Genomic DNA, 10,019 nt, shown 5'->3' on the forward strand with positions numbered 1-10,019 from the left:
TTACTCCTAGAAATGGGGGGCAGCAAACAAAAGACTATTATGGGACAGGCTGGGGCATGGGTAAGGTTCAGCGTGTTGAGGTCAAGCCCCTCATGGCCATGGAGATATGGTCATTTGGTAAGGCTTCCATATTTCCTGTAAGTGCATCCACCCTGTGTATGGTGTAAATACATAATCAGTATATTTCAGCCTTTGCACTCCCTTCATATAAACAGGGATTTCAATTTCATAAGCAAATAGAAAATTGCTGCTTCTATAAGAAAAAGAATATCACTTTCAACTCCATTCTCATCTATGTATATAGAAAGATGTATATCTATAGATAAGCACAAGTAGAAATGTGTGTGTTTGAGAGTCTTGTATTATGGATAGGTATATGCAGGCTGGATGTATTTTATGTATAGAATGGGTATGTATTCAAATACATGTGAAATGTACTCATATATGTGATATATTGTGCTCACTCATATGGGTGAGCACAAATTAGCATCTATGTGTGGGTGGGTATGGCTACATCACACACACATATATGTGAAAAGATTGTAAAAGAATTAATTAGAGTTGGAAATAGAGTAAAACAAGAGAAATATAGAAAATGAACTATTTTTCCTAGGAGTTTTAAAATGGTCTTCACTGGAGTAAGAGATGACATATTAAATTAAAGGTTGTCAATTTTTTTAAGTCTAGGAACCTAGCTATGGCCCACAGTTTCTCTCCCCAAACTTCTGTTATCTATTAAGAAAATGACCACAGTCTGTCAACCTTTTCCAGTGTTGATACTTTGTTCAGATGTGGAGGTTGGGCCAGGAAGCTGCATATTCACTGGCCAGAGGCGACCCTTTCCCCAGCATCCAGCCACTGACAGCCTCCAGGTGTCCTGGCCCTTCCCCATACACACCTCAAGTGTGCATAGCATTCTTCTCGCTAGCTTTATGTCAACTTGGCACAAGCTAGTGTCGCTTGGCAAGTGGAATACCTGGCCTGTGGTCATTTTCTTGATTGATGATTGATGTATACTGGTCCAGCTCCATGAGGAGCAAGCCAGTAAGCAGCACTCTTCCTGGCTTCTGCCTGAACTTCTGCCTCCAGGTTCCTGACTTGAGCTCCTGCCCTGACTTCTCTCAGGGATGAAATATGACTTGAGAGTTGTAAGACAAAATAAACCCCTTTCCTCCTTGAACCGCTTTTGGTCACGGTGTTTTATCACAGCAATAGAAACCCTAAGACAAACATTCCACTCATCACTTCAGCCAGCAAGTGCTCTCCTCCACTGCATGTCCTAGAGATGGTTAGCCTCTTGAATGGGCAGTGAAGGAAGAACTGAGGTAAAGGCATGTCCGAGGGACCAGCATAACAACACAGCAGGAAGGAGGACCAAGTAGGAGGAGGTATGTCTGAGCCTGGTATCTAGGAAGGTGGCCAGCGACTGGCTCGCAGGAACTCACTGCCTCTACTTCTTCCTCAGAGAGTTAGAGGCTCCCAGCAGATGGTCCCTGGCATTGTATATATAACAGCCTCTGCCTCAGTATAACACATTTTTTGCCTCTGCCAGGACAAGAAATTAACAACATCCCTTCAAGTCAGCCCTGTGGCTTTGCTTTACAACTTATCCAAACAGAGAGTAGCCCTGCCTACCATAACTATTTTTACCGACTGGCACATTCTCTCACTGTCTCTGGTTCCAGGTCGGCTGCAAACTCAGCCTGGTGTTCTTCCAGTACTGTATCATGGCTAACTTCTACTGGCTTCTGGTGGAGGGGCTCTACCTGCACACCCTCCTGGTGGCCATCCTTCCTCCGAGCAGGTGCTTCCTGGCCTACCTTCTGATTGGATGGGGTAAGGGTTTCATACTCCCCATCCTGATTCCCATCTCATTTGGTTAACGTCTGCAGGCTTCTGCTCAGACTTCCAGGGGGTATACTAAGTGGTTGCCTTGGAGACACTGAGGGGGTCCACTGAATTGCTTTAGCATTCTACCTCCATTCACACCCCCTTTTTAACTGAAACTGAGCTCCTGTTCCTATCTCTTTTCCCAGTCAGCTCATATAGACAATGAGATCAGAGAGGAGCAGGCTGATAACACATCTACCTGCTGGCAGGAGCCCAGCTCTTCCCAGAGCAGGGAAGAGATGGAAGCCTGTGTGGCTTGGGGGCGTCATGGGACGTGTGAGCATGTCTCCCTCTTACATGCCCTCTGTCTCCAGCAGACAGGTTTCAGACCTGTTCAGATCCTCAACTTTCAGACATAGTTATCTTTGCTGCCTAATAAGGTGTAAGAATAAACCTTCGCATATTGACAAAGGCATTAAGCAAGAGCTTCCTTATGGCCCTTGGGTTGCAGATTCTTTTTTGGAGTTCTGACTCTTGAGCAGAGTTCCAGGTTTGTGGGGGTGCTGCTCCTCATTAACGAGACTGAGCCGATCTGATGGGGTCTCTCCACAGGCATCCCCAGTGTGTGTATAGGCGCATGGACAGCGACCCGCCTCTCCTTAGAAGACACAGGGTGAGTGCTGTGTGCTGTGAAACAAGGCCTCCCAGTGCCGGTTGACTATCTGGAAACTAAATAAACACATACAATTAGACATAAGAAACACTTTGAGCCAGTCAAGGCATTTCTAGGCAGCAATTAGCACTCTGTGAATAGAAAACAGGCATGTGGGTGGTCATGGACAACACTCACTACACGTTTTCGTATTTGGAAGATGATCCACATGATCAAGCCAGGGTCAAGGTGAGGATCAAGCCAGGCCTGCAGTTCAGCTGAAATTGGAAAAACCAGGTAGAATGAGTGATATTGTGCCAAGCAGGTATAAGAAGGTTTTCTGGGAAGAAAAAAAAAAACAAAAACAACAATGAAAAACATTGAGATCAGGCTGCGTAGCTGCCTGCATGGCCTCTGTGAGCGGCTCCTCCTTTGAGAACTTCTGAGTTCAGTGACACATGCATTCCTAGCCTAAATGTATCCCACAAAAGACCCCAAGATATCAATTGTCCACTGAAGGACATACATACCACACTCTATGAGTAGATGGTCTAAACCAATCCATTTCTTTAGCCTGTGACTTTCCCCCACCTCAGAGATGTTTCCGCAGTTGTGTTAGCTGGCCCAGTCACCCTTGGGCAAGCAGGAATGACAACACAGGCAGTGTTAGCTGCGGGCTCCATGTTTTGTGGGTTCCTGTAGGATGAGCCAGTTCAGCTGCCCATAACACATCGCCAGTCTGGGGCCCATGGCTGTGGAACTCTGCCCTTGCTGGACCAGCTAACATCCACTGTGGGCTGTAGATACCAAAGCAGGAAGCCTGACATAGTCCTGCTTCTGCTGGAGATAAACCTTAGTGGAAATCAGGCCCACTTCAGCCACGTTCAAAGCATATTTTTTTTTAATTTTTCCTTTAAACACAGATACAAACAACTGGGGAGAAATACATTTTCAGAACAGAGAAAACCCTCATGACATCAGGTGAAGTGAGCGTCCGTGCCTTGGGTTAAAATCACAGCTTTGAGACATGGCAACCCTGGAGCTACATGTCGGCCCACCTCCCCATTAGCAGACTGTCAGGTTGGCTCACTGGGGAAAGCTGCTTCACTTTACAGGCACAACAGTTAAATCTAGGTGGAGGTGACTGGGTGTCTGAGTCTGACTGACAGATGAAATAAAAGGGGGAAGGTTGGCTCTGCAAGCCCCAAGTGAGAGGTCAGTCCTCAGCTGGTCGGCTCTCCTTGGTTTGTAGGTCGATTCACTGTGACACCAGTTTCTTTCTCTCTAACAGCTGTTGGGACACAAACGACCAGAGCATCCCCTGGTGGGTCATTCGGATGCCCATCCTAATTTCTATTGTAGTAAGTAGCTTCCCACGGAGAAGCTCTGCCCTGCTCTTCTGCTACGCACCCACACTGTGCAGAGAGTGCAACCGCCATACTTCACTGGGTCCCGTCACTTCCAGAGCAGTTCCCAGGGAAGGGTGGGCTCTGAGGAGAGACGAGCAGAATCTAGGCCTGCAGGAGGTTATAACAGTCTGTCGTGCATCTCAGATAACCACAGTTTTATGCAGTAGTGCCCTCAATGCCTACATGAGGTCTTCTTTGGTGCAGTGGGCAGGCATAGTGCCTGGGGTAGATCGTCACCAAATCCTGTATGTGGGTGGTAAGGGATAAGATTGAAGTCACCCACAGATCAAATCGTCCTTTGTGCTCTCTGTGCAGGTCAATTTTGCCCTCTTCATCAGTATTATAAGGATCTTACTTCAGAAGCTAACCTCCCCAGATGTCGGTGGCAATGATCAATCACAGTACAAGTGAGTATCCACTGGTACAGCGTGAAAAATATACATCGAAGCATGTAGCGAACAGAAGCCAGTGCTTGACTACAGAAGGTCTAAGGCACAGCTCGCACCAACACCAACGTCTGCCATCCCAGCTCTCAGAGGAACCAAGATGCCATGCTGATGTGATGACGGTGCTAAAAATGAAAATGGGCATCTTCTCCCGTGTTTGACAGCATGCTAGAGCTTTGTAATGAGGTGTTCCTTATATGTGTGTCCTCCGATATCACAGCTTGTCGTTCTCTTTGACCACACATTATTCTTCATATAATCTGCCTTCCCTCCCAGACCCTGGGACTGAGTCACACAGCCATTGCTGGCACCTTGTGCCTGGCCCTGCCTTAGCAATTATATTAAAAGTTATGTCTCATGTGAAGGACACAGGGCAGAGGTCAGGAATGTCTCCAGCTTATTTATGATTATCCAAGGAATCCATAAATTACCTGTCATTCACAAAGAAAAGACAGACCCCAACTCAGATGTGATGAGGAACATAATGAGCTCAGTGCTGGTGCATCTGGTGCAGCTCTGGAGTCCAGGCTCAGATGCAGCTGAACTGGCTAAGAGTTACATATCCCTGGCCAAGTCACCCGCTCCCGGGCAGTTGGAACTTACCACCTGCATCCAGGTTTCTTCCCACCCAAAAAATAAATACATAAAAATTTTTAAAAAGCAGCATCCATGTGGGTGCTGAGCCACAGTGTGGACCTTCCCTATGTTCTCTCTCCTCCCCTGAAAAAGGAATGGGGCCTGTTGTTAGGTTTGAGAGACAATTAAATTAATACTTGAAAGACATTCAGTGCCTAGCACAGAAGAATCAAGAAAGGATTAGGTGGGCATTTCAGATTCAGTTGTGCCATGCTGTGCACAAAATACAAGGAATGAGTTTCTATTTGTGGAAGAAATGGTCTACACATAACAAGGTGCAGGCTGTCCACATGGTGCCTCATGCTGGTCCTCATGCATCCCCCTGCAGCCTTGAAAAGTAGGGTGGGCATTCTTAGCCGCCCTTCAATTGAATTTGGTCTTTCAGCAAATCTTGTTTAGTGTCTGTGCTGACCTTTTCTCTGGGTTTCTGGGGAGTGTTTGTTAAGAAGGTCTTGAGATGGATGCTTTTATTTTGGAAACAGAATTATATGGGGTAATGAAGTCTGTGCTTTCCAGGGTGATGAGAAGGGCTGCAGAGGGTTGTGCTTCACCCCTTGGGTTGTAGCAAAGAAGGACTAAAGGCCTTTCTCTCTCACAGCACTTCCCTAGGGACAGAGGAGTAGATAGGCCATGCAAATGTCCTGATAACCTCAGCTAAAGGAGTAGTGCTCAGGAGCCTAGTGAGCCTCCATGCTGATGCTGAAGGACTTGGGCACAGATCCTTGAGCGTGCACATTCGCAAGGCAGTGATGTCTGTGGTAGAGACACCTACCACTTGCATCCGTGACCATCACAGAAAGGACCAGACTTCTGCAGGTTATAAAATAGGGAACACACTTCTAGAGCTTGCACACCCTGTGTCTTAGTTAGGGTTACTATTGCTAAGATGAAAGAGCATGACCAAAAAGCAAGTTGGGTAGGAGCTTCTTCTATTTACACTTCCAAATTACACTTCATTTCATCACTGAAAGAAGTCAGGACACGAACTCGAACAGGGCAGAATCCTGGAGGCAGGAGCTGATGCAGAAGCCATGGAGAGGTGCTGCTTCCTGGCTTGTTCTCAGGGATTGTCCAGACTGCTTTCTTCCAGAACCCAGAACCAGGATCCTGGGAGTGGTCCCATCCACAATGAGCTGGGCCCTCCTCCATCGATCACTAACTAAGAAAATCCTGTACAGCTGAATCTTACGGAGGTATTTTCTCAACTGAGGCTTCATTCTTTCAGATAACCCTAGCTTGTGTCAAGTTGGTCTAAGATTAATCCGAATACCCTGTTCCATGTGAACTTGAAGAAGATACCTTTAAAATAAGTTAGAGAAAATTTATTTTCCCCCTGTGTTTGGAAGTGGTGAGAGGAGCAAGAGGGACAGGGAGCAGAAGGAGTCTCCTGTGTTCCCTAGCTGAATCAGGAGGAGATGGATTGTGTGCTTGGTGAGCCTCGGCAACCAGGAGAGGGCTCCCACATAGCTGCACACTCCCTCCTGAGCACTTGGAGGCACCTGGGGATATTAAGCTAGACACCTGGGGCTGGTGGGACACGATGAGAACAGCAAGCCTCACGTGTCATAGGCACAGAGCAGTGCTTCTCAAAGTCACTAGGAACCTGGCAGAAAGCAGATTTTTAGGCTGTTTCCCTGCTGTTCCATGTTCCAGAATGCTGATGAGGCCTGAGTTATGATAAGACCTCCACATGGTTCCAATGCAGAAGTCTGAGAAACTTGGGCTGAGATAATTCAGCTGCTAGGAAAAATCTGATCCATTTTGTCTGGTCCTATATCAATAAAGGAGGACCCCTGTGTGTTGGAGGGATGACTCTTGAATGCCCCTCCCAATGCTAAGAATGGAATCCAGGGTTCTGCTCATAGTAGGCTTTGTCACTGAACAATAAATAGCCCAGCCCTACCAGAATTTACCTGTTCAAGACTACTGTGGCCCATCGGTGACAAAGGACAATAAGTCCCCTGAAAGCTGAGAGACACACATCACACCCTATAAGAACCTCTTCTTCATTAGTAAATTTACATAATGACATTTGCAAATTCTACCCAAATGGGCAAAGAGAAGGGTTCACTGGGTACAAGAAGAGTTACGCATCTGAGTGTTCCCCGACCACGTCAGCCTCTGACGGTTCCCATGGTCCAGAGTGGGAGAAGTGAGGATCACAAAGCATCATGCTCTTCTCCTTCTACAGGAGGCTTGCCAAGTCCACCCTGCTGCTAATCCCACTCTTCGGTGTCCACTACATGGTGTTTGCCGCCTTCCCCATTGGCATCTCTTCCACGTACCAGATCCTGTTTGAGCTCTGTGTTGGTTCCTTTCAGGTAAGTGTGGGAAGCGCTGAGGGTACTGAAAACTACGGGCATCTCTGACACTCTGTCTCTTTGCAGGGCCTGGTGGTAGCAGTGCTATACTGCTTCCTGAACAGTGAGGTAAGTCCTTCGTCAATTGGGGCCAGGAGTTAGCCCCATCGCTTACCTCTGCCCAGCTCTGCCCCCACACAACCAAAGCCAAACTTGCTGTCCCCAAAGCCCCACTTAGGAAGGATTTCACCCCTTCCAGAAAAATTTAGCTTCTGTCCTCCACCAATGTCCCCTTTATGGTCAGCATCTTATTCTTCAACACACAACTGAGTCCAAGAAGTTATGGTGTTGGTGGGAAGGGCTGGGTCTCATTGAGAGATGAGACAAAAGTCAGAGCCTGGTTCTCCTTATGTAACCATTCCCTTCCATTCACCCTTCAGTTCCCAGAATCTACCTACCCTAGGTATTGCTAACTTTCCCTGTGTGACCCTCACCTAATGACCAGCCCCTTCTTCTAGTCACTAAGGAAGGCTTTTACGAAGCCAACATCCATGTCCCCTTCCAATACACTTTCTTCACTTGGAGTCCTTAAAGGGGAAAGATGTTGATGAAGGTACTATAGGAGCCATGGGTTTGTGCTGAAGCAAGACATACCCCCATACTACATCAGAATCCCCAATACCCATAAGGCTATACCCTTTTCTGTGCACCCCTGTCCTTCCAACCCTGTGCTGCATCAGAATATCCTCCTGGAGTCTGCCACTCAGACTCAACAAACCTGGGCCCATCTCCTACAGCTCTCTGCTCTTCCTGCATCTCCTCACTTACCCAACAACTTTCTAAGGAATGGAGGTGGGCCAGAGCACCCACCCTGTGACTACAGAGAAGAGTTCTAAAGCCATACCAGCTGTTTGCTGTCTAGTGGGTGAATCCATGCTGTCTCTTTAGAGGATACATGAGTTCCTGCATTCCAAGCTGACCCTTCATTAACACCCTCCTCCCTAGGTACAGTGTGAATTGAAAAGAAGGTGGCGAAGCCTGTGCCTGACCCAACCTGGAAGCAGGGACTACCGGCTGCATAGTTGGTCCATGTCCCGGAATGGCTCAGAAAGTGCCCTACAGATACACCGTGGCTCCCGCACCCAGTCCTTCCTGCAGACAGAGACCTCGGTCATTTAGCTGCGTCCCTCCGATGGAACTGACGATGCTGCTGGGTTTGACACATGTGTCTGATGACTTCCTCTGCTGCCCAGTGTCTGATGCCTTACTGGGTCAGCCCCAGTCCTTACCCTGACCCTCATGTGTAACTCGACTGAAACTAATTATTATCGTCAAACTCCAGCCTTTAAGCCATCCTCTTCATAATTTGGCTTGGCCACATAGACAGATCTACTTTCAAAGAAAGCCAAGTGGCCCCTGAACATCAAAACTGGAGCCTGGTACCTCTGAAGAAGATAAGGAAGAAGTTTCTCATTCCCTACTTGTCAGGGGAACCGGGTCCAGAACCAGCTGAGCATCACCATCCAGTGGCACCCAGTGCATGCCCGTGGATGTCTGTGAAATTTCTCCTCAATCCATGACAGACTGCAGAAATCAGTTGAGAGCAGCCTTCTCATCCTAGAAGTCCTAGAAGCTTCCTGGTCCCCATGGCCTTGAGTCCTGTCCTGTGGGATGGGCCTCTGCATCTGGAGAGTCACACCCTTGCTACTCCCTGGACCACTGGTAGTGACCAAAAGATAAGTCAGGGACCATATTTATGGTTCAGTGGCCAAGCCAGGAGCTCACATCTTCCTGGTCACTTAGCATTTGCTGCTTCCTACAAGGGGTGAGCAGCTCTGGATTCCAGGCTCACCCATCAGGATGAAGGCCCTGGTGACTCTCCATACAGTCCAGGGTGTTCTCTAGGCAACAGAAAACTGTACTCTTTTTGAAGAAAATTATTATCTTAAAATTGTTTAAAAAGAGAATTGTTTTATCAAAATATAAGATGGCATCAAGTTCTCCTATCCAATATTTTCCAATAATAATCCTTATTTTTCCTGTTATTTGCAACTGTGGACAGGTAGACCACAGGGGGGAGTCACATGACATGATGAAGAAGCAGCTGAAGAGTGAGGATGCCTGTCCCTGCAGTGCCCAGAGACCCTGGAAAGCTGCCTTGGCCCAGTGCAAGGGCTGTAGGTTCTGGACCTGGTGTTCTGGCACAGTCCATGTAACCCTGCCACACACACACACACGCAACACACACACAGTACACACATACACAACATGCACATACACAACACAACACAGACAAGAGCTGCAAAGTGTTTTTCCTGTTGTTTCTGTGGCATATAGACCCCAGCCAACATGAATGCCAATGCCCTCAACAACTGTGCCAGAGCCAGAGGTCTCAGGGTCTGGAAGCCACAAAAATAAGAACCCCACTTCCAGTTCTCTAGAAATAAAGCCGGTACATGGGGCTCTGGGACAGCAGAGAAGTGAGCATCTAGAGACTACCTGAGACCCAGTGGCCAGACTTCTGGCTTGAATGTCTGTCCCACAGGACTGCCCCTGGAGTTCTGGTTCCATCAACTCCTAGCAAGCCCCATCTTGACTGCAACTGTATTGGATGGATAGCTCAGATAATCTAGAAAACACCACTAACCTGCTACTTCCTGGGGCTGAGGAGCAGGTCGTAGGGAGAAAATGGCCTAGGTCAGGTACCCCAAAAAGGCTGTTGGCAGTGGCAGTAGGTTGGTGCTAT

At 47.7% G+C, this 10,019-nt stretch overlaps 1 protein-coding gene across 1 annotated transcript in view; it reads left to right on the forward strand.

The window, feature by feature from the left end:
• Positions 1-9,496, forward strand: part of Vipr2 (vasoactive intestinal peptide receptor 2) — a 72,142-nt gene extending 62,646 nt beyond the window's left edge. Inside the window, exons 7-13 of the mRNA XM_005343675.2 lie at positions 1,686-1,836; positions 2,443-2,503; positions 3,774-3,843; positions 4,207-4,298; positions 7,165-7,294; positions 7,361-7,402; positions 8,279-9,496. Of these exons, the coding sequence (XP_005343732.1) occupies positions 1,686-1,836; positions 2,443-2,503; positions 3,774-3,843; positions 4,207-4,298; positions 7,165-7,294; positions 7,361-7,402; positions 8,279-8,452 (720 nt within the window). The 3' untranslated portion in view covers positions 8,453-9,496. The remainder of the gene's footprint in view (positions 1-1,685; positions 1,837-2,442; positions 2,504-3,773; positions 3,844-4,206; positions 4,299-7,164; positions 7,295-7,360; positions 7,403-8,278) is intronic.
• The last annotated feature ends 523 nt before the right edge of the window (positions 9,497-10,019 follow it).

The sequence above is a fragment of the Microtus ochrogaster genome, chromosome 1, assembly GCF_000317375.1.
Source record: "Microtus ochrogaster isolate Prairie Vole_2 chromosome 1, MicOch1.0, whole genome shotgun sequence".
Taxonomy (NCBI): Eukaryota; Metazoa; Chordata; class Mammalia; order Rodentia; family Cricetidae; genus Microtus; species Microtus ochrogaster.